Raw genomic sequence first — 22,112 nt, forward strand, 5'->3', positions numbered from 1 at the left:
TTTACCCGTTGTCGATTTTTATCAAGACGTGTGTCTGTAAAGGGACATTTACAAATATGAGAAATGACCATGAGATTCATGCTCATATGTGAAAGATGCGCCGTGTAGAGAGCGCAGGTTCAGCTAGTAGAGGAATTAAGAAAGCACAGAGAAATATGAACGTGACATTAAAACGGTAGATAAACTAAGGCAATATTAAGAACAGCTGTCTTAGGAAACTTTTATGAATTTGTGTAACTTGCAAACTTCTTAATCAATATTCTATATACTGGCCGACTTTAAACAAGAAAATATTCCTTAAATACGATTGCATCAAATGCTGGAATTAAAGTTTTGTTTGAAATTTTTTTGAAGTGTCAAAATTCTTTTCTGTTACCACTAATGCACAGATACTAGTATGTTCTTTTAAGAATACCCATGAATATTCTAACACTTCTTAATCTTTATTATAATTTCTTTTATGATTACAGCCAAGTGGAAAACGAAAGTCAACAGCTACAGGGATTGGTTCTTGGAAGACGAAAAATACAGAACAGACGAAGGCAAACGACCAGGGAAACCAAAGTCTCAAGCCGAATTTTTTGGCGTAGAAGGCTCTTTCAGAAAATTGGATGTGGATTAGTCTCCTTGTCTATGAAGAATACGTATTTTGTACACTAAAAAGGTTTATTTTATTTGTTAAATACATGTTTTATTTTCAAGATTGATGTTTTTTTTTTTTCATCACTTGTTTCCTCAATATAGACCATGTATTATTGACCAGAGAGTATGCATTGAAGATAGATTTTCAAGTTACCTAAATGAGTAATACCTTCTACGCGAAATTTCTGTAGATTTCTCCAGAGATGTAATGTTAGATTATTTAATGGGTATACACTAGATCGGGTATGTTCAAGTTGGAGTAGGGGGTAGGTCAATCACAGGAGACTTACATGTGCGTGAAACTGGCAGAACCTATTTTCGAAAATCAAAAAATAAACCATAGAAAAATCGCTCGTAAACGATTTATACAAAAAAGGTGATGCCAACTTAATGTAGCAGAATCCTTTTTCGAAATTGAAAATAATCCATGCCTGTTCACGATTGTTCACATGTAGTTTTTGCCTGTTGACGAGTTGTAAATAACATATGTCAAAGACAAAATAGGCGCTACCAACTTGAAGTATCAGAACACATTTTGAGAAATAAAACAAGTGAGTTTCGTTTCATAGTGTACACCTAACCTCGTTTCACAGTAGACCTCCAAACTATACGAATTCAACCCTAGAACTTGGGTATCTAAAACTACAGGTTGCAATAAAGGAACAAGATCAAAGATAGATCATGTTCTACATCAGAAAGCCATTATTTGCTATTTCTGACTGTTTTGGCTTTATTGTGTTTAATGTTAAAACTGAAAGTGACAATTGATATCTCACTTCTAGTTCCAATCAATATAAATGAAAATGAAAGTGACTATGTTTATGACTTAATAACTCCTGAACTATTGGACCGGTCTCAGTCAAATTACAACACAGATGAGGTTCGGGTCTGGAATGGATGTAAGCATTTTACTTTAACGGAGCAACGTGGGCGAGAGGGAGATATTTTAAAATGATCCAAAATAACCTATATTAGTGCTGAATCCATAGTTTTCGCAACTTGGGAGAGAGAGAGAGAAGGGCATTGTTCCCAGTATGTGATTCCCAAAACTTTCAGTGCAACCTCGTAGCTGTGTGACAGTTAGTAGTGAACTTGCAACTTCAGTACTTCCGCGAGAAGCAATATCTTCTATCCAATTGCAAAATACAGCTGTACTCCTATCTTGAGAGATTATATGTAATCCCAGATAGTAAAACTACATTTGTCTTTTATGAAATGCTTTCGAAGTTCTCAGTTTTGGAAAAAACATAGTTTGCTGCAGATCCATGGTATATATTTTTGTAGATATTCTGCTTTTCTATCTTATTTTTGAATATTGAAAAAAAAACTCGGCAGTTACATAAAATTTGTCAACATCAAAAACGTAAGCGTGACTGATATTACTCTTCAATGTCTATTCGCGAAGTGCCTAGAGGGATTTAAAATGTATTATCTCGGAAATGTTACAAGCTACCATAAAACTCACTATACCAATGAATTTCCGAGAAAATTTTATATGAATTTGATGTATCACGTGCACCTATTCCCATTTGAAAAATCGAAAGTTGAATCCAATATGGCGGATCCAAGATGACGGCTGGTGTGGATAACACGCGTCAGAGAAGCAGTACTTGATTCAATTTGTTTTGCATATGCCCACATTCATATTCAGTTACATCTAAAGAAACTAAAAGCAATTTTGTAACCGAGCGTTATAGTAGTGTATGATTGAATTCCGGGTATATGAAGGCTCATAGATATGCAAATTACCCATATGGGCCGCTAAAATTAGTACAATACACATTTAGCCATGGAGAACTTTGCATTTAAATCAGTTTTACATGAATCCCGAGGGGACACTTCGCGAATGTACCTTGTAAGATGTGCTTCAATTGTAATTGTCTACTATTCCCTGAGATATGTTCAATAACCCACAAAATAGTGTATTGTTATATTTTTTTTCCATTTGATAGGCTTAAATTAGTAATACACTACAAAACAGAAATCAGTGATCGAACATGACTTACATGTTTTCCAGAAACTAGTTTTTGTCGCTGTTTAACATGTCCAAAAATGTCTGAAATGTTCTAATAGTGAACAGAAAGTGCCTCCTGATATTGTAAATAGGAACTGTCCAAATAATGTCCAAAATGTTCCTGAATTTCTGATACGTTCAATGAGTGTGTGAGCACAGAAACGACTTTTAAACAGTGTTAAGGCATTTTACACAAGTAAATACCCTAATAAACACTTGTAAGTTATGATGGTCAGACGTTACGTTTTTAACGGTACTGTTCCTTTCTTTTACTAAGTTGTCCGGTGTCCCGTAAAAGTGCAAAGAGGACGCTATACTGTTTCATGTTTTAAAACGCGTCCCGTTCTTGGGTCATAGTTGCGTAGTAGTATAGGCCTACTATTTACGTGTTTTCAAAATCCTGTAGTTGAGTCTTCGTGTGGAAACATGTCGAAACTTTGTAGAATAGTTTCATATGTTTAGAACAAATACTTCTGCAGTATAACCTCATTGCCCGATCTTGTTAAAAGTAAAAAGGAAACATTATAATTAAATTTGGAAGATCAAATAAATAAATAAATAAATATCTGGTTATTTTGAAAAAGCTAGAGAATTTTCTTCAGTGGCATGAATTATAACATAGCAATGAAATGATTATACCTAGATGAATATTTAAAATTATGCCAGTTTGCCGAGTATCCCATTTTTAATTTTCTAACTCTGGTCAGCCTATTGTACGTAGTTTTTGCATGTATACACTCATTGGACACATCAGAAGTTTACGTACATTCTAAATACTTAGGGTAATTTATGTTAATTACTGTTAGGATTCATTCTAGGCAAATTTTGTTCATTAATAGACCAGTTGAGACATTTTTGGACATGTTAATGACGTAAAATCGTTTCTGTAAAATGTTCTTTTTTATTGTGTATTATTAAACCTCCATCAGGGGCTTCACACTAAGAAAGTAAGGCCTTAAAACCGTCGATATTGTGTTTATTTCAAAGTCATGCACTAGAATTCCTTAGACGTTGTAGTATCTAAGATATAATCCTGGAGTGGATGACGCCAATTTATATATATAACCTCGTAAAGGTCCTCAGTTTGTGCATTTATATAACTAAGGCTACTGATTTAACAAAATTAATTTTACACACTGCGTTATGATATTACCTTTTATTGTAGTACGAAACAAGTTAATCGAGTGTTCATGAGATGGATTCTTCGTTTATTTCGTTGCTATGACAACTAAATTCACATCGTTGAATCACTATTATATCAAAATATCATCGCATAACAGAAAAGTAATTAAATCTATTTATCTTTTCATATTCTTCTTCTTTCTTTTTAGAACAGCTTGTGCATAATTTTCAAGTACATTTTGCCCATAAATACAAATAAAGCAAGATGTTTAAAAATATTAAATTACAAGTATCGTTGTGTATCGATAGCTAGTACAAAATTTCAACAATTTCTACAAATGTGTTGCATTTAGGGATCTAAACGATGGTTTTCAGAAATAGAAAGTAAGGTTTTTCGTTTGAAAATGGCTTCAAAACGCACTATCAAGTGTAACTCTGTAAATTATAGTTTTGCGAGTCTAACAGTTAGATATCAAGAACTCTGAAACACTAAATTGTCACTATCATCAGCGATTATTGCTTTCAGTGCTTTGTGGTTGTATAATCCAGTTCGCTTGGAGACAAGATAGTGGAATGAAGAATGGCCAATACTCTGAGGATAGATCTTGTAAGATGGTCGAAGTACCGGGTTTAAATCCCGGTTATAGTTTCGAGCTCATCATCATAATAAGTCCCGTCCTGCATAAGGACGTAAAACACAAGTCAGTACTTGCTACTTTTGGAATAAAAATAGTAAGATGGGCTCAGACTATAGAAGAATAAAGTGGCAAATAATCTACTACGGACACAAGAGTTTGAAAAAATCTGACTAGTCTATCGAATTTACTCGATAACTGAAAACTATCGAATTACTTCTTACTATTCACTACTATAGTCACTTAAGATACGCTATACGTAGTTCTCCAGATATAAGGTCTAGAAGAAAATTTTTGACTGAAATATATTGGACTTTTGATTAAATAATAAAGGCATCACACCTCAGGAAATACCCTATTCATGATAATCAGCCTCATCAGAAATATTCTGGCATTTAGACTTAGGTAACTTGTAATATTGAGAATCTACCTTTGTATTTCTCTTGATGCTCATTCACCTTCACTTTGATCTCAACTCAATATTTCTCTTTCTCCTAGTCATTCCAGTACACACATACTTAACACTCTCACATTCACAATCAATTAGTATTTTCACGTTCGTCTTCTCGTTATCATTTTCAATTAATATTGACGTTTCCATGGTCACTCGCCCTGGCCCTCAAAAGAAAAATTGACACACTGTCTTAGTCATTCTCAAAATTAGAAGAAAAATTTTTAGGCTCATGTTCGCCCTTATCCATAAATAAAATTGTTACCTCGTCTTTATTTATCTTCTTCTTCAATGTATTGTAATCAAGGTAAGTGAGTTAGAATATGGAATAAATCGCAGTGTTCATCACTGCACTACAGTCTTTCTCTAATAGCTTCGTTTCGATGTATCGCCAAAACATTGTTACCTCATTCTTCTACACACACTCGTTTAAGTCTTACGAGGATACTAACGTGACACTGAAATATTGCGCCACTCATAAGCTGTTCGCATCATATAGTGACAGACATCTATAGAAAAAAAAATACAAAAAAAAAAAAAAAACAATGTATTAGTTTCAGCTGTGTAGCTGTGTCAGTTCCAATAATGCCAATCCGCGGGAAAAGTCCCATTTTGTGGGATTTTTTAACATTTATTTCTCCAAAGCGGATAAAGGGAATTTTCGTATAGTAATTGGCAGCATATATGAGAGTTTTCATATATTTAGTTCATCGACACCAATAAATTTCTCTATGGGCGGAAAGTAAACTAATGAGTCTTCTATAAACGTGAAATCAGTGCTAATTGTGAAACTTTGTGACTGTAAAATTCATGCTAGTTAGGAAGTGATTTATAGAGTGACTTGAGAATAAAGCTTCTTTTTCTTTAAAGTCAGGCTAAAGGCCTAAATATTACTACATGAGATAAAAATTAATTATTTCTCATTTTGAGATAGAAACCTTCATCAATGTTTCTCTCTTCAATGTTTCTTTCTTCAATGTACTAAAATTACAAGTATTATGTGTTTTATTGCTTTCTAAAAGTACTGGAGAGGTTTGAGGGAAGCCTTTGGGTCTCATCCTAAACGAAGGGAAAATCCCAACCTACTCCTCCTCACGGGGGAAAGCGGGCAACGTCTTTGGCGGCTAACGTAGGTGGGGACCGACCGACTTCCGGGATAAGGAGTCAGCTTCTACCAAGTGCCAACGGCCTTCTCGGAGGGCGGATGAGCGGTTGGAGGTCAGGGCACCTTCTTGTCCTTAGGAGGGGAAACTGTCCTAAAAGGCGGATGAACCAATAGATTGTCAACGGCATGGAGATGTGGAAAGGAAATGGGAATACTACCAAATTATCTTTTCCCCAGAAAGGACGAAGAAGGAGAATAAATAAATATGATGGTTCTTCCTGAGGTAAAAATTCCGAAGGTAAAATAGTCCCCCGTTCGGATCTGCGAGTGGGGACTACTCCGTGAAGAATCATCAGAGGAGAAAATAATAACTTTCATTTCAACATGGGAACCTGGAATGCACGAACTCTACGACGTGAGGAAAAACTTGAAAATTTAAAAGTGGAAATGGACAAATGTAAAGTGGATATATTGGGCTTGAGTGTAATGAGATGGTCAAGGAAAGATGAGATAGTATCGGGAAATTACAGAATATACTATTAGGGTGGTGATAAGGCCGAGAATAGTGTCGTGATAGCAATGAAGAACGAAGTAGCAAGAAGTGTAGCCAAAGTGGAATGCTGCAGTAACCGCTTGATGTTTGTAAAACTACATGCAAAACCAGTGGATATTGTGGCAATACCCAGGTACAAGTGTATATGCCATCAACCGATCATGATGATAATGAAGAAGAAGTAATGTATGGTCAGATTAGTGACATATTGCATCAGGAAGGAAGAGGTAAGGTCAACGCCATAGTAATGGGAGACTTCAACAGCGAAGTAAGAGAAGGAGCTCCGGGTAAGGTAGTGGGACCATTTGGACTAGGTAGAAGAAACGAACGAGGTCAAATGCTTATCGATTTCTGTAGGCAACATGATCTGGTGGTGATGAACACGTGGTTTAAGAAGAGAAAAAGCAAGCTGTACAGGTGGAAAACTCTAGGAGATAAGAAACGCTACCAAATCGATTACATTCTTGTGAAGCAACGTTTCAGGAATAATGTACGCGACGTGAAGACACTTCCAGGAGCGTACGTTGATTCAGATCACAATCTCCTGGTGGCGGAAGTGCAAACCTGGTTAAAGTCCATAAAAAAAAAAACGGAAGGAGAAATCGAAAATGGAACTTAGAGAGACTAAGAAAAATCGACGATGATGTGAAAGAAAAAATTGAAGAAAAATTCTGTGCAATGGGAGATATGGTTGCCAATATAGAGAATACTTGGGAAAAAGTTAAACAGATTCTACTTGACACACTCCACAATAACATTGGCAGGATGGAAAGAGCACCGAGAAAACCATGGATAACTGAAGCGATGCTTAAGAAAATGGAGGAACGCAGAAGGGCAAGAACACGGACATCAATGAATACAGAAGGCTGAATAATGAATTAAGAAGAGAAACGGACAAAGCCAAAGAAAAGTATCAACAAGGCCTTGTAGTCACTGACCATCAAAGAATTCTTAGAGTTTGGGAAGAGTACATAAAATATCTGTTTGATCAGAAGAATTGCGATCGAAGCAGAGGAAGAAGTGGATGATGATGAAAAAAGACCCAGTATATTGAAAAGTGAAATAGTACAACCAATCATAGACATGCGAAGAAGAAAGGCCACTGGAGACGACGACATACAGGTAGATTTGCTCAAGAGATTAGGAAACAAAACAATAAAAGTACTGACTTCACTTATTAACAAGATCTATCTGAGTGGAGAATGGCCAAAGTATTTTCTTGATGTTACAATGATTGCATTGTCCAAGAAAAAGCAAGCAAAGAAGTACAGCGACCACAGAACCATTAGCCTGATTTCCCACACTGGAAAGATCATTGCACGCGTACTGAACAGGCGACTGGAAAGTAAGATAGATGAGAGATTAGAAGATCAATTTGGATTACGGAAAGGAAAATGCACCAGAGGTGCTATTGGATTGATGAGAATTATATCAGAAAGAATTCTTTATGTAAAGGAAGAGTTGTGTTTGTACTTCATCGACTGGCGAAAAGCTTTGGACGAAACTTCTGAAAATACTTAAAGAAATCGGAGTCAACTAGAGAGATTGACGACTTATTCAAAACCTGTACATAAGACGAGTGAAGTTGCGCTTGAATGAAGGAGAAACCAATAGTGTCGAGATTGGAAGAGGAGTCGGACAAGAATGTAGTTTGTCGCCCCTCAACATTTACAGTAAATGTTTAATGAAGGAAGCATTAATAATAATTGGAGATTTCAAGGTTGGAGGGCAGGTCATTAACAAGATAAGGTATGCAGATGATACGGGTATAACAGCTAAAAACGAAGGAGGACTACAGGAGATGATTGACAAAATAGTTGACACTGGAAAACTGTATGGAATGGAAATTAACATCGAAAAGTCGAAAGTCATGAGAATATCCCGTGGAAACACGCCCTTACGGATCAGAGTAGAACAAAGAGAACTTGAAGAGGTCGACAATTTCAAGTATCTGGGGAGTATTTTGACGAGAGACGTTTACTGCACCAAAGAGATCAGGTCAAGGTTTGCCATGGCTAAAGAAGCATTCTACAAGAGATCACTTTTAACTAGCAGGCTCAATATTGGACTTGTATAGAAGTCAAGTGCTATATATATGGAGTATTGGACTGTATGGTTCAGAGACTTGGACATTAGGGAAGTTAGAGATGAAATATTTAGAGAGCTTCGAAATCTGGTGTTGGAGAAAGATAGTTAAGATAAAATGGACAGAAACAGTAACAAACGAAGATATTTTAAAACGGATAGGAGAGAAGGGAATACTTCTAGCCACCATCCTTCGTAGAAAGGCCAATTGGATTGGACACATCTTGCGAAGAAATTGTCTTTTTCACACCGCATAGAAGGAAAGATGGAAGGAAAACGAGGAATAGGAAGAAGAAGAACACAGCTGATCGATGATTTGAAAGATATGATAAAATATTGGGGGTTGAAAGAAGCTGAAGATCGAGAAAAGTGGAAGAAATATTTCCAGGCCAAAATCTAAAATTGAAAAAAAAAAATCCTCATTAGCCATGTCGGTCCCAGCGTCCCCCACAGGGGACATAAAATATGACGAAATTATTATTTGTTTACAACTTTAAAATCAGACTGGCAACATTGAAAACTGTTTATAGGGGATGATCATAGATGAATCATCTCTTGTAAACAGTTTTCAATGTTTGTCAGTCTTATTTTAGAGTTGTAAACAAATAATAATTTCGTCATATTTTATGTCCCCTGTGGGGGACGCCGGGACCGACATGATTAGTCCCAGGACCTGCCGAAAGACAGAATACTTAATAATAATAATAATAATAATAATAATAATAATAATAATAATAATAATAATAATAATAATAATAATAATAATAATAATAATAATAATAATAATAATAATGTGTTTTATTGTTAGAAGTATGAGTCACCTTTAAGAGTATATGTCACCGTTAGGAGTATCAGTCACAGTTAGGAGTATGAGTCATCATTAAGAGTATCAGTCATCTTTGGGAAACCAGAAACAACAGTAGATACAATATGTTAACAATGATTTTCTTGTCACATAAATAAAACATAGATAAATAAACAATATTATGTAGCAGAATAAACTTTCCGAAATAATATTGGCAACAAATGAGACACTTGCTGGAGCCATAAAATTAGTTTTTTTTTCGATTGTGTGTTAAACTACGCATGAGGCTTTACGTTCTCTCGTATAATTTTGTTCAGCTTAATACGATCTATATATCTTTGGATTATGTTTCAATAAATGCTGATAATATTGTAGAAATATCTAAGCAATACAGAAAGCATTTTTTTGTAGTGTATCTTTAAAATAGTTACGAAATGTTTCATGTAGTACAAGGGGTAACTACTGCATTAACCATGAAGCCTTGGTATTGACACATGAATGAAACAACAGATTTTTTTTTTAATTTAAATTTTTATTTTGATCTTTTTGTGTGTATCCATTTTGTCTACTAGTCTACATTTAGTTGGCGAAATGATCCTTCAAGTCCAAATAGATCATCATGAGATTTTGGTTTTCCCGGTCGTTTTGATTCATCAGACTTGAGATCTTCAGTTTTCAGAAAGTAATCTCGATAGCTTTCCACCTTCTTCTTCCAATGATCTGAAATTTGAAAAAGATATATTTAATAACACAGTATTTGATAAAAAAAATAAACAGTACATTAGCAGTAACTTACTACATCAGACTATAGGATATAAGATATACGAATAGGCTAAACATACCAGTAAGTTCTTGAATTGTATCTCCACTTCCTCCATATTCTGGTGGGAGAATCTCTTTAGGTATTTGCTTATAGAGGGAATCCATGTTCTCACCATGTACAAACAACTAGAAGATAAAGAGAAAAGAAAATAACATTTGGAGTAAAAATACTGAAACAGGAATCAAACACATAATCTTAAGTAAGGTGATAAATTATATTTTTACATGGGAAGCACGGTGGCTAAGAGGTACAGCTGATGTGTGTGGTCGTAGGTTCGATTACCAGCATGGGCGCCCACAGAGGGGGGCGGCGAGAGGGGGCAACTTCCCCTCCCTGGATTTTCGAAAAAGGTTAACATTTATAGGTTCTTCTGGTGACAATTGTATACTTTTAAAGTCAACATTCACTAAATGATTAGAGTAACAAAATTTAGTCAAATACATCCCCAAGATTTTAATCTACTTCTCTCCCCCATGTGCTTTTTCATCTTTTTTCAGTAATAATTATATTCAGCCTGATGCTGCATGCAATGCTAAGTATTTTGAATGATGGTATCCGTCAGTTGGGTTCAAAGATAATTTTGCTCTTTGTTGTTTCTTTTGCTGACAGCAATGAAGTTTTTTGTTTTGTTGAGTTGCATTCTAGCAATTGTGTGTGTGTGTGTGTGTCTTGCCACCCCCTCCCCTTGAAAAATATCCTGCGGGCGCCCATGATTACCAGCCAAGTAAGTTTGTGGTGGACAACATCGTGCCCGTGCGTTTTCTTTGGGTACTCCCGTTTCCTTCCACTTTCTAATTTCACCAATTCTTCCATCATCATTTACTTGCCTTAATCGCTCTTTTTCCTTAGCGTAACGGGCATAATCGTGGGGCGTTAAATTGATTTGTTTTGCCTCTCTTAAATTCAGATCTTATAACACAAATACAGTTATTTGTAAGTTAACTTTTTAATTTTTAAAGAGTTCAATGTACCAAAAATAAATAAATAAATAAATAAAATCCTTTACATCCTGTATATTTACTCTGTCTTTACGTGTATCCATTCGGGATACTTGAGGGATCACCATCAATTTTGAGGTGAGTTTACAGGATCACAAGTAAGGGAATTGCATTCGTTGATGGAGATGATCCTTCTAGTTGATCCAAAGATATAAACAATCAAATATCGGTTCCCCAAACATTTCTTGGGGGCTAAATTTGAAAATTATCCTTACTTAATAGATTAATCGCAATGTTGTTGTGATTAATGGCTTAGTATAATACTCAGAATACAAAAAAAAAAAAAAAAAGTTTGTCCGTAGAATACAACGCTAAAATACAACTAAATTGTTTTCTACTGTACAAACATACAAACTTAAATATTTTCTATTGTCAAGCATTCATTCATCTTAATAAAGGTTTTAAGTAGAGGGTGAGGGAAAATATACCAACTCAAATTTAATGTGTACGTTGTGTGTATTGTGAGAAACCAAACTCATTCACGTGGTGTACATTGACACTGTTATTTGTTGATACTCCTCATTGCCAATCAAGAACTGTTGTACTGCGCCTAGCCTTCCCCATTACAAATATATATATATATATATATATATATATATGTGTGTGTGTGTGTGTGTGTGTGTGTGTGTGTGTGTGTGTGTGTAGGGGTTGGACAAAACATCTAAAACGTTTGCAAAAGTGTGAAAATCATACCTAGTATGGTGTGGGGCCTCCTTTTGCGTCTAAAACAGCTTGGATCCGACGTGGAATGGACTTATATAGCTCCTAAATCATGGTGTGTGGAATTTTGTACCATTGTTCCTCCAAAACATGCTCCAGTTCCTTAAGGGATGCTGGTGGAGGGTAATGAGACCGAACACGCCTTTCTAACTCAGACCACAATGGCGCAATGATGTTCAGATCTGGTGATTGTGGAACCCAGGGGAGGTGTGATAGCTCCTGGTCATGCTCCTCAAACCATGATTTCACCTTTTTGCAGCGTGACAGGATGCCAAATCATCTTGGTAGATGCCATCACCATCAGGGAACAATATTTGGGCCATGGGTAGAACCTGGTCCCCCAAAATGGCCTCACACGCCTTAGCATTCATCATTCCATGCAGGGCTATGATGGAACCTGCGGAAAACCACGATATCACTGCCCATACTGTAACAGAACCACACCCATGCTTTATAGTTGGGAGCAGACAGTCTGTAGCCATTGAAAACATGTGGGATCAAGAATGGAGGACCTCGACTAAATCTAGGAGGTTATTCAATATAATACCAACAGTGGAGATGAGAAGAGAATTAAAATACCTTGACCCAGCATCAGGATTGATACACTTCCTCAGTGGACACGGACCCTACGAAACTTACCTACACAAGATCACAGTAAAAGACAACCCGTTCTGTGAATGCGGAGAACTAGGATCACCTGAACATCATGTTCTTTGGTGCCCAGTGTTGGAAGATGAGTTACAAGAAAGAGATAGTATAAGAACAAAAACGCTGGAACAGATAATCAGCAGCGAAAGGGATTGCAAAATATTAAGCAAAATCACACAAGCATACTCAGAAATGAGGAGAAAAAATTATTACAATGGAAACAAGTAGGAATCAAATATGGATAAAGTGAGATGGATGCGTGTTGGAGAAAGTGGACCCCTCCCCAGGACCGAAGGCACCTTCTGGAAGGCACCGGAATTCCGTGCTCCCCGGGGAAGAGTGGATGAGCCAGTGCATTCCCGGGCTAAACCTGGATCGGAACTCCGAATGCGCTGGATGCGTGTGTGTGAGTGTTTGTGTTCATACTAGGTGTTTCTTGTGTGTGCGCGTGTGTGCTACAGGAACTGTTACCCCGCTAGGGACTGGATGGCAGGAGTATCTCAGACTGGAAAGGTTAGCCGGTGTGCGGATCTCAGTTCGGATATAGGTGGTAGGACACAACGGACCAGGGCCTACACTAAGTGCTCTGAGTGGGCCCTGGACCTCAAACCTGTATCACTGAGATTACTCGACAAGGATACTCGACTGAGAACACTCCTCCATTGGACAAGCATAAACCACTAGGATCAGCTAAAACTAATGTAGCCATAGGGAAATCGTCTATGATTATAACTATATTGGAATGTGTTGAAATAGTGAGAAGAGTGAATATGTGCAAAAATGTATGTGATTGTAGCCAGTGGTAGTGCTTAGTGTTGTTATTCTAGTGTTAATCAGTGTTTACGGTGAAACTAGAAAAGACACACAGGGAAAAACCAAGTGAAAATTGATTAGTAAATTAGTGCATTTTCTAGTGTAACACAGGAGAGAAGCCCAAAACCATACAGGGATTAACCAAAAATCATACAGGGAGAAACCGAAGAAAGAAGAGGAGACCAAAACAAATAAATAATAAATAAATAACAAAATGAATAAATAATATATAATAACATAATTAATGGAAGAAGTATAAATATGGAGAACTAGTACACAAAAGAAGGAAATGAAATGGAAACTAAATAAAAATAACTAATATTGTAAATAAATAAATAAATGCGAAACAACAAATAAATAAAGAAAAAACTAAATATGCATAAACAATCTAAAAAAAAATTTAAAAAATATTAATAAATAAAACCATAGAATATTTAAACACTAGCAAAAATAACAGTCATGTTAGGCTAGGCTTAATTAGGTAAGATAGTTTAGTAAATAATAAACATTAATAAATTTTGATAAACTATTAAGATAGGAATAGGAAACAATTAGGAACTAAGGTAGGCAGTTAAGGGACATGCAAATGAGCACTTAGGGAAATTATTGTTTTTTGTTTGTTGTTTTCTTTTTTTGTGTGTGTGTGTTGTGTGCTGTGGTTGTTTTCCTTTTTCCCTTTTCCTTTTCCCTTTTCCAGAAATATAATGGATAATGAATAAAGAAAAGAAAAAAAATGGCAATGATGATAACCCGTTCCGGTTTAATTTTTCAGATACCGGATCTGAAAGACGGGCCTGAGCCAAAAAAAAAAAAAAAGTCTATATCATAGGCCTGCGACGGTGTTCTCCATACGTAAGCTCGACCGGTTGGTGAAAACAAGGTGAAGGTCGATTAACCGGACCACATTACGTGTTTCCACTGCTCATGAGTCAGTAGTCCTTGCACCACTGGATACGCCTCTTCGCATTTACTGCTGTGACCAGGGGTTTGGCGATAGCGGCCTACCATGAATTTTCATTTTATGAAGTTCCCGTCGCACTGTTTTCGATGAAATCGGGTTCTGTAGGCCGGAATTGAGTTCAGACGTAATTTTCATTGCACTGGTCTTCTTTTTAGCTCCTACAATCCGTTTTAATGCCCTCCGGTATCTATCTGACAGGATTGTCTTTCGACCACTGTTGTGCTTTGCAGACGTCGTTTGCCCATGAATTATGTATGCTCTCTTGACATTGGACACAGTGCCTTTCGATACCCCCACAATGTTCGCCACTGTTGCCACTGAAGCTCCAACCAGACGGGCACCAACGATCATGCCTCTTTGGAAGTCTTTCAGGTCACCCATTTTACCGCACCACTTTCACACCACGACACTCACAGGTGAACGGGTTACTCCTGATGGAAGAGGAAGGTCCACATGACACATTGAAAACAAAAAATGATCGGCAACCGCAACACGCGTTGTATAATGGAGGACCAAACTTACATGTCCTGTATGAAGTCTTTTTAGATTTTTTTTGTCTAAACACTATATATATATAGTCTCCGACGAAAAGATATCCTGTATTTGGAGAGAGCGCTCTGAGAGTTGTGGGGATACGACGGCGGAGGGAGTATCGATTGATAACAGTATACGTGCCATTTTCAGTAGTCGCAATAGTGTGGCGCGGTGAGCATCGTGCGTTTGTTGTGAAGGAGTATATTCAAAATGGTAATTTTGTGATTACTACTCAGCGCGCATTTGGCATTCGGTTCGGACTTGACCGACATGATTTTGTTCCGGATAGGAAATATACATATATTCAAGTTTGGAAATCAAACTTTAGAGCAACAGGTTGTGTTCTGAGAAAACAATCGCCTGGCCGGCCTCGGACCGTAACAACGTAAAAATGTGGCGCGTGTGAGAGCTTCCATCCAGCAATTTCCAAAGCGTTCAGTACTTAAACAGGTCGACCAGGCGATCAAGATTAAAACCGAAAGGAGTTGATTTCTAACACTTTCGGTTTAAATAGAGGATTAAGGGAGATGGTACCTATTCCTAGAACGTATAATCGACTCCAAAAAGAATAAATGATTTCTCGCCATCTTTTATCGATTTTTTTACTGTACATAGTTGAGTATTGAATCCGAAAGTCGGAGTGGATTTCTACCAGTTTCCGGTTTTAGTAGAGAGTTAAGAATGGAGAGAAAATGTATTCTTGGGATGCCTAATTGATTGTTGGAAACTACTTCTCGCTACGAACGAATGAACTCGATTCTTATCTTGAGCTCTCTCGTGGCTAAGCGGTTAGCGTACGCGCCTTTGGCGAGGGAGACCTAGGTTCAATTCCCGGCGGAAGCTCATGTGGTTCGGATTCCATGTTAATCAATAGGTCCACGTCTCATATAGCCTCGCTACTTAACGGGACGCTAAACTAAAATCAACAACAACAATCGATTCTTATCTATTGACCTGATCAAAATGAATGGTGGTGATCCATCAAATAGTTTTTTTGAGGCTTTTTAATGTCCTGGGTAAATTGGCACATGGACAGAGTAAATAAAGGTGTTTTGGTATAGGAAACTCCTCTAAGATTACATAATGTGGTATTCCACTCATACTATATAGACATCTTTCAATGGAATACAGATTAAACATAGATTTCTAAATTGAGTGGGCCTTGTCTATAATGGGAATAACAGTGAAATGCATGCGTATAAAATATTGGGTTAAGTGCCGTATCGCCGTACCAATTTTAGGAAATTTACCGGGTCAATTGGAGAATTTATTTAAGTTTGTGAGAAAGAATGAATACAAGGCAGATAAGGGGAATAGTAAAAGTTAAGAAAGTGGTTGTATTCAGTGTTGCCACAGTCCTAGCTCTGGAGTGGGCTGAAAAATAGTACCAAATTGAAACAAAAAGGGCTGAATTCATGATTTTATACCAGTATAATACATGGCTTCGTAAAACGAAACTAAAAGAGTTTAAGTTCTAGAACACTCGCCCCACCCCCCTCTTCCAAGAGTCCAAATCAAGATAGTGCTCTTTTTAAAAAATATTTAAACAAGAGGACCCCGAACAACCGTGGAAGTAGATGAAACTTTTCTCGCACGTAGGAAGTATAACAGAGGCCGCATATGAAAAGGAAAAACAGTTATATTCTTTACGTATTGTAAGGAAACCAAACGCGCCTCTATTTCAGTGACCAATAAACAAAAACCATTTTGTATTATGGCCATATATGAAAAAATATATATAACGAGGCTATATATGAAACGAGGCACAAATGAATCATCTTCGAGTTAGTGTGTAACCAGTGTGTTATAATAAAATATTACGAATTTTCCACACAAAATTCGTAGCGTTATGCGGTGCAACGTCACAGAATGAACGTTCAACATTTTTTAAAGAGTCCAATGCACAGTGACAAGTATTTGTTAAATGGTGCTGAATTTGGTAGAATTGTACCAACTTTTTCACAAAATGGGCTGAAAAGGCCAGCGTGGTACCAACGGGCCGATGAATGACAAAAAGGACTGAATTTGGTACAATTGTACCATGTGTGGCAACACTGGTTGTATTTGATATTGTTAGCAGCACTGTATGTGGAGGCGGATGGACTATTTCGCAGAGAGGTACACTTGTTTTACTTTACGGATCCATAAATTTGTACAGAAAAAATTGGCAAGTCTTTAATTTGTCCATTTCATGTCAAGAACAGAACCCAACCAACCCCTGCCGGGCTTGTAACCCGTTCCTACTACTACTATTACTACTCTTACTCCTGCTCCTACTACTAGAAAATACTAATACTTATACTATGGATCCGTATTAAAGTAATACTGCACGTCTAATGTAACGTAATCTAACATAACTTAACGTAATCCAACAAAATATAACCGAATGCAATACATTTTGGTGCTTTTTTCAGTTTTCAAAGTAGTCCGGCGATACGGCACAAATGCCAAAATATTTGTTGTTAAAGCTTGTGGGAAGGAAGGCTATGTTGATCAAGAGAAAATTAGAAAGATCATACAGTAAGACGGGGTTATTTTGCACAAGATTTAAGGAATTTTAAAGAAAATCGCATGCAACTTAAAACGTAATGATTTAGAATACTGTATTTTAAACATATGATAGCTAGATATATAAGGAAAACATTAGTGCAAGTTCATTAGTAAACATTCAGTATGGCCATAGTTATTGAAATATAAACTATGGTGCAAAGTAACTCCATAGCTGGGGTTACTTTGCACAACATACACAAAAGTATGTTTGACATACGAACATAACGTTTCTGTGCAATGTTTTATACATTTTTCTTTCTACACAAAACTGCATGCAGTCTACAAATATTGACCGGATGGTACCGGTATCAGTACTTAGTTTGAATTATAGATATTTGTAAAGAAAATTATGTATTTTCTGGTACCGGGACAGAAACCACATTCTAATAATTTAGCATATGTCCCACGAATATGCCAACTCAGAAACAGAAAAAAAAATCCCCATGAACTGATTTACCTTGGTTATTCCTTATATCCAAGAATATTATCCCAACCGTAATCAGTGGAAGATTTACGAGGTTTGGGACTTCCAGGCTGAAGCCCGCCCAAATTGCATGATTTCTTTTTTTAAAAATCTAATGTTAGTAATTTGTATGCGTATAAGCTGCAAGCCCCCCCCTAATTAAAACGAAGCCTTTGTGAGTAAAGTTCCTCTCAAACTACTTTTCTGGATCCGCCACTGTTCATAATTTATTTTCCAACAAGAAATTCCTTCCGGCATCTACCTAAATAGAAAATTTACCTAAATTTAGGATACAGAAGGTTCCAGTAGTAATAATTTCGTATCTAAGCGGTAATTTGGACCTGTGCAACGTAACCCCGAGTAGAGGCTGAAACCGACTTCTCCCAGTTTTACTTTTTTTTAATGACTTTAAAACGTTTCACGTTTCAATTTCAACTATTGCATCAAAGTCCCAACTTTGGCGGAAATTCTTGTACGTGATATCTTTCAAATTTTGTCGGCCTTTACAGTGACTGCTTTCCACACCTCTACAACAGCGAACCCTCCCGGTAACTGAAGTAAACCACCAATATTATGTCCAAAATACAGTTAGAAGTTCTATCTTACGGTGGCAGTTGAAACTTACTCTTTACTGTTCATGGTTTTACCGACAGAGGATTGTGAAACGTTTTTCATATTTTGTGCAAAGTAACCCCTGATGTGCAAAGTCTTACGGTACGAAACTAATTTTTTAAAAGTAGTATATTTGCACGTATAATTTTGATATTGAATAAAAGTGTATGGTGGGCTTTTAATTCCATGGTCATAGAAATCTCCAACTTCCTTAAGCCACAATAGGTTTAATTTTCCACTAAGAAATCGACGGGATTCCAACAGTAGCGGTCGTTTGGAGGGAACGAATCGCCTCTTGGACGAATACTGTAGGCTTGAAATACATTTTATCAGAATCAAGCAGTATAATATTATAATGGGCGATGTTATGCAACAACCAGTCAACCCACAGAATTTTATAAAATGTGTTAACCTTGCTGGAGGGTTTGAACATATGTAAGGAACATACTAAAAATCCTTGTAACGCGTTGGCGATCGGTCTGCCATCTATGAAGAGAAAAGTCAACCACATACAGTAATATCCAAGGATGTTATAAAATAGAGGATGTGCCCATAGAAGAAAATCGTGAAGCCATACGTCACTGCTTCGCCACACCTACTCTGCCTACTCCGCGCCACTAAGATCGCAATGTTTCGAGCCAACAATCATGGCGGAAACGAGAGTAGCCAATCAGACCTGCCGGCTCAGATGATGCTCGGTTCTTTTTTGGCTTCATTGAGTTCATATGATGAAGATACGTATGGGCAGATCCTCTATTTTATAACATCCTTGGTGATATCTTATGGGGTCGAGAAACCCATAACTGCGATTTTCTCAAAACTGACTCGTTGTGGGTTGAATGGTTGTTGCATAACACCGCCCAAGGCCTATAAAAAGGTAGCCTTTGGGGGCAGGGGGACGCAGTTACCTCAAAGCTCTCTCCTTGGATCCGCCAGTGGATTATAAAGTGCTAATGAATACATGTGTGTCAAAAACTTATTTCTTTTAGGATAAGTTAAATATTGAGTAAATGTAAATCGTACATTTAAAAAAATAACATTTATTGTGCTTACCCTTTTCTTAAGTTTTTCCTTCATGAACGATTTGAATAAATTAAAAAGAGTTTCAAACATCGGTGGCGTATGGATATAGTTAATGCCTTTAATTCTAACTGGGTAGCCATCCTGTAATAAAAGAAAAAATAAACTAAAGAGTATTGATCGTGTACTATAATAATAAAAATTATAAAACTTCTTTTTAAAAAGCATTAGCTATTAATGACTTCAAAATGTTCCATGGTCTAACTCCGAAGATTATCATTACGTTGTGATGAAATTTATATGGAGCCACCGGGAAACTATACTCTCAAACAAACGAAGAATATTTCTCTGTAAGGTTTTCAGGTTATATATCGTGGTCCTGCTTAGCGTAGTCACTTACGCTCTCGTCTTTGGTGCCAGCAGACCCGAGTTCGATTCCCGGTGGGGACAGCCGGTCGAGAAAGTGTAAAAGATTTTTCAGGTTAGCCATTCTGAATGATGTTTTTTTCTGGATTTTATTCATTCATACTAGGCAAATGCCGGGATGGTATCTAATGTACAGGTCTCAGGTCGTTTCCGTGTTTCCCTTTCCTCGGATAATGCGATCGCCGAGAGATGTTATCAATTATACCTGACGGGCTAACGTGGCCATAGATACAGAGAGCCCAGAAATCTAAAATTCTAAATCCTTCTGGTTATACATCGTATATTTTAATTCTACAACCGGCGATAGTTTCGCAGACCTTATTGCTAGCCTCTTCAGGGTCAGTCAATACTGACCCTAGCAGGCTGGCAAGAAAAGGAATAATAAAAATCGCTGCATCAAATTTATGCTGAACACGTCCACAACATGCGTATAGTTTGGTTGGTGAGAGTTTAGCATCTTTTTTCAGCGCTAAGACTATATGAAATGCTCATTTTTAGTTCAAGGTGGAATCCAAACCACCGTAATTCGTTCAAAGTTCAATGCTCTCTCCCGCCGGAAATCGAGTCCAACTCGTGGACCAAAGGCGCGCAAGAGAAGGTAAAGTAGACGTTCTTGACATGTTAGATCGTTTCTCATTCTGCACGTGTTTCCTCCGTTATCGATCTCAAAACACCAAACCAGTTTTAGTGCATTTTGCGGCCTTGGAGCAAATACCTGTTTTAAGATCATCAGATGCTACTAATAGCGAGCCCACATAAGTAGAAACATTAACCCTAAGATTTCCACGGGACATTCAATTTTTGTCTGTGTACTCCCCGTGGATGTTCTCGTGAAATGAGACATTCTGCGGATTTCTCTGCAATATGTCATGGCCCTTTGCGAGATAATCACAGGACAACTTTTTTGGATATTCAAATATTACCCCATAACAAATATTATCCCATCCCATTTAAATCCAAGGAAAGTACCGTGGATTATTCCAATATGCTTTAAGTTTCTACTAAGTGTGTGAATATCACGTGATAGGCAGGAACCCGAAATATTTCCCGAGAATGTGTTCTGTCCCGATAGGACTCTCCTACTTTACCACTACGCTACCGCAATGGGAAATCAACAATTAGGAAGACCTATGCGCAGATGGGAGGACAGTATTACGATAGAGCTCGCAGAAATAGAAATACAAAGTAGAAATTGGATCCAGTTGGATAAAGATAGAAATCAATGAAGAAGTTTTGTGAACGCGACATTGAACCTCCGGGTTCTATAGGCCATAGAGTTAGTTATGTGTTCTGTGGGGATTTTCTTTTTATCTGCTAAAATATCTTAAGATAGGCGAGTTAATCATTTGCGGGAATGTAGAAGTTTTACATTAAATTGTATTCTATGCAATATATTCGATTGAGCTGACCGCATGTATACAAACAGTTGATCAAATAAAGAAAACTTTTTCTTGAGTTCGATGTTTTAATATGGCTAAAAAATGCTTTTTCACATTCTCCTTACGAAAGGCAATGCCTAAATAGTATTTCTTCAATTTCCTATCTCCATCTGATGTTTTGCTACCTCAGTAAATTTTTAATAGTTTTTTTTCTTGGATATAACGAGTTTAATATAAATTATTCTTTTTTAATTTTGGTTTTGAAAGACAAATATTCATATACACTCGGAAAATTTGTCCCAAGGGGAAAGGAAAGTGCTTTCTTTCCTAATTTATTGAAGTTCTTAGATAAAACAAATATTTTGTTACTTATCTCTTATCTTAAATTTCGTAACAGAAACCGCAGTGACTCGGTAGTAGAGCGCCCACCTGTGGCACGTCGAGTTCCTGGTTCCATTCTAAATGGTAAAAAATGAAATGAAATCTCTAAGATTTACGTCCCATGGCTGGGATCGAACCAAGAATCCCATGCACCAGAGGTAAGAACTCTATCAGTGAGCCACCGCGGCCCATTTCAACTTGTGTCAAGTGGACTTTGTGGTGGACAAACACCATAGGTGTCGGTGACAGACAGGAATACTAACCAATAGCTGCGTGGAAGCTTACAAGAAAGCATTATGGAGTAGACAACGGAAAAGCTGGGTTAATTCAGGTCGACATAGTTTGCTGTGTTGCCAGCGTTTCAATTTCCAC

The 22,112-nt window shown here is 37.1% G+C and overlaps 2 protein-coding genes across 7 annotated transcripts in view; one reads left to right on the forward strand and one right to left on the reverse strand.

The window, feature by feature from the left end:
• The window catches only part of LOC145692845 (retinol-binding protein pinta-like), a 68,942-nt gene extending 68,239 nt beyond the window's left edge, over positions 1–703 (forward strand). For all 5 annotated transcript variants that reach the window (XM_081768355.1, XM_081768354.1, XM_081768358.1 and 2 more), the window contains exon 7: positions 471–703. In XM_081768355.1, coding sequence (XP_081624481.1) covers positions 471–622 — 152 coding nt within the window. In that variant the 3' untranslated portion in view covers positions 623–703. The remainder of the gene's footprint in view (positions 1–470) is intronic.
• Positions 704–9,960: 9,257 nt separating this feature from the next.
• Positions 9,961–22,112, reverse strand: part of LOC145691703 (retinol-binding protein pinta-like) — a 38,028-nt gene continuing 25,876 nt past the window's right edge. For both annotated transcript variants that reach the window (XM_081767043.1, XM_081767044.1), the window contains exons 5-7: positions 19,588–19,698; positions 10,255–10,360; positions 9,961–10,132 (exon numbers count right to left, since the gene is read on the reverse strand). In XM_081767043.1, the coding sequence (XP_081623169.1) occupies positions 9,981–10,132; positions 10,255–10,360; positions 19,588–19,698 (369 nt within the window). In that variant the 3' untranslated portion in view covers positions 9,961–9,980. The remainder of the gene's footprint in view (positions 10,133–10,254; positions 10,361–19,587; positions 19,699–22,112) is intronic.

This window comes from Thermobia domestica, chromosome 8 (genome assembly GCF_964235325.1).
Source record: "Thermobia domestica chromosome 8, izTheDome1.hap1.1, whole genome shotgun sequence".
NCBI classification, from domain to species: domain Eukaryota; kingdom Metazoa; phylum Arthropoda; class Insecta; order Zygentoma; family Lepismatidae; genus Thermobia; species Thermobia domestica.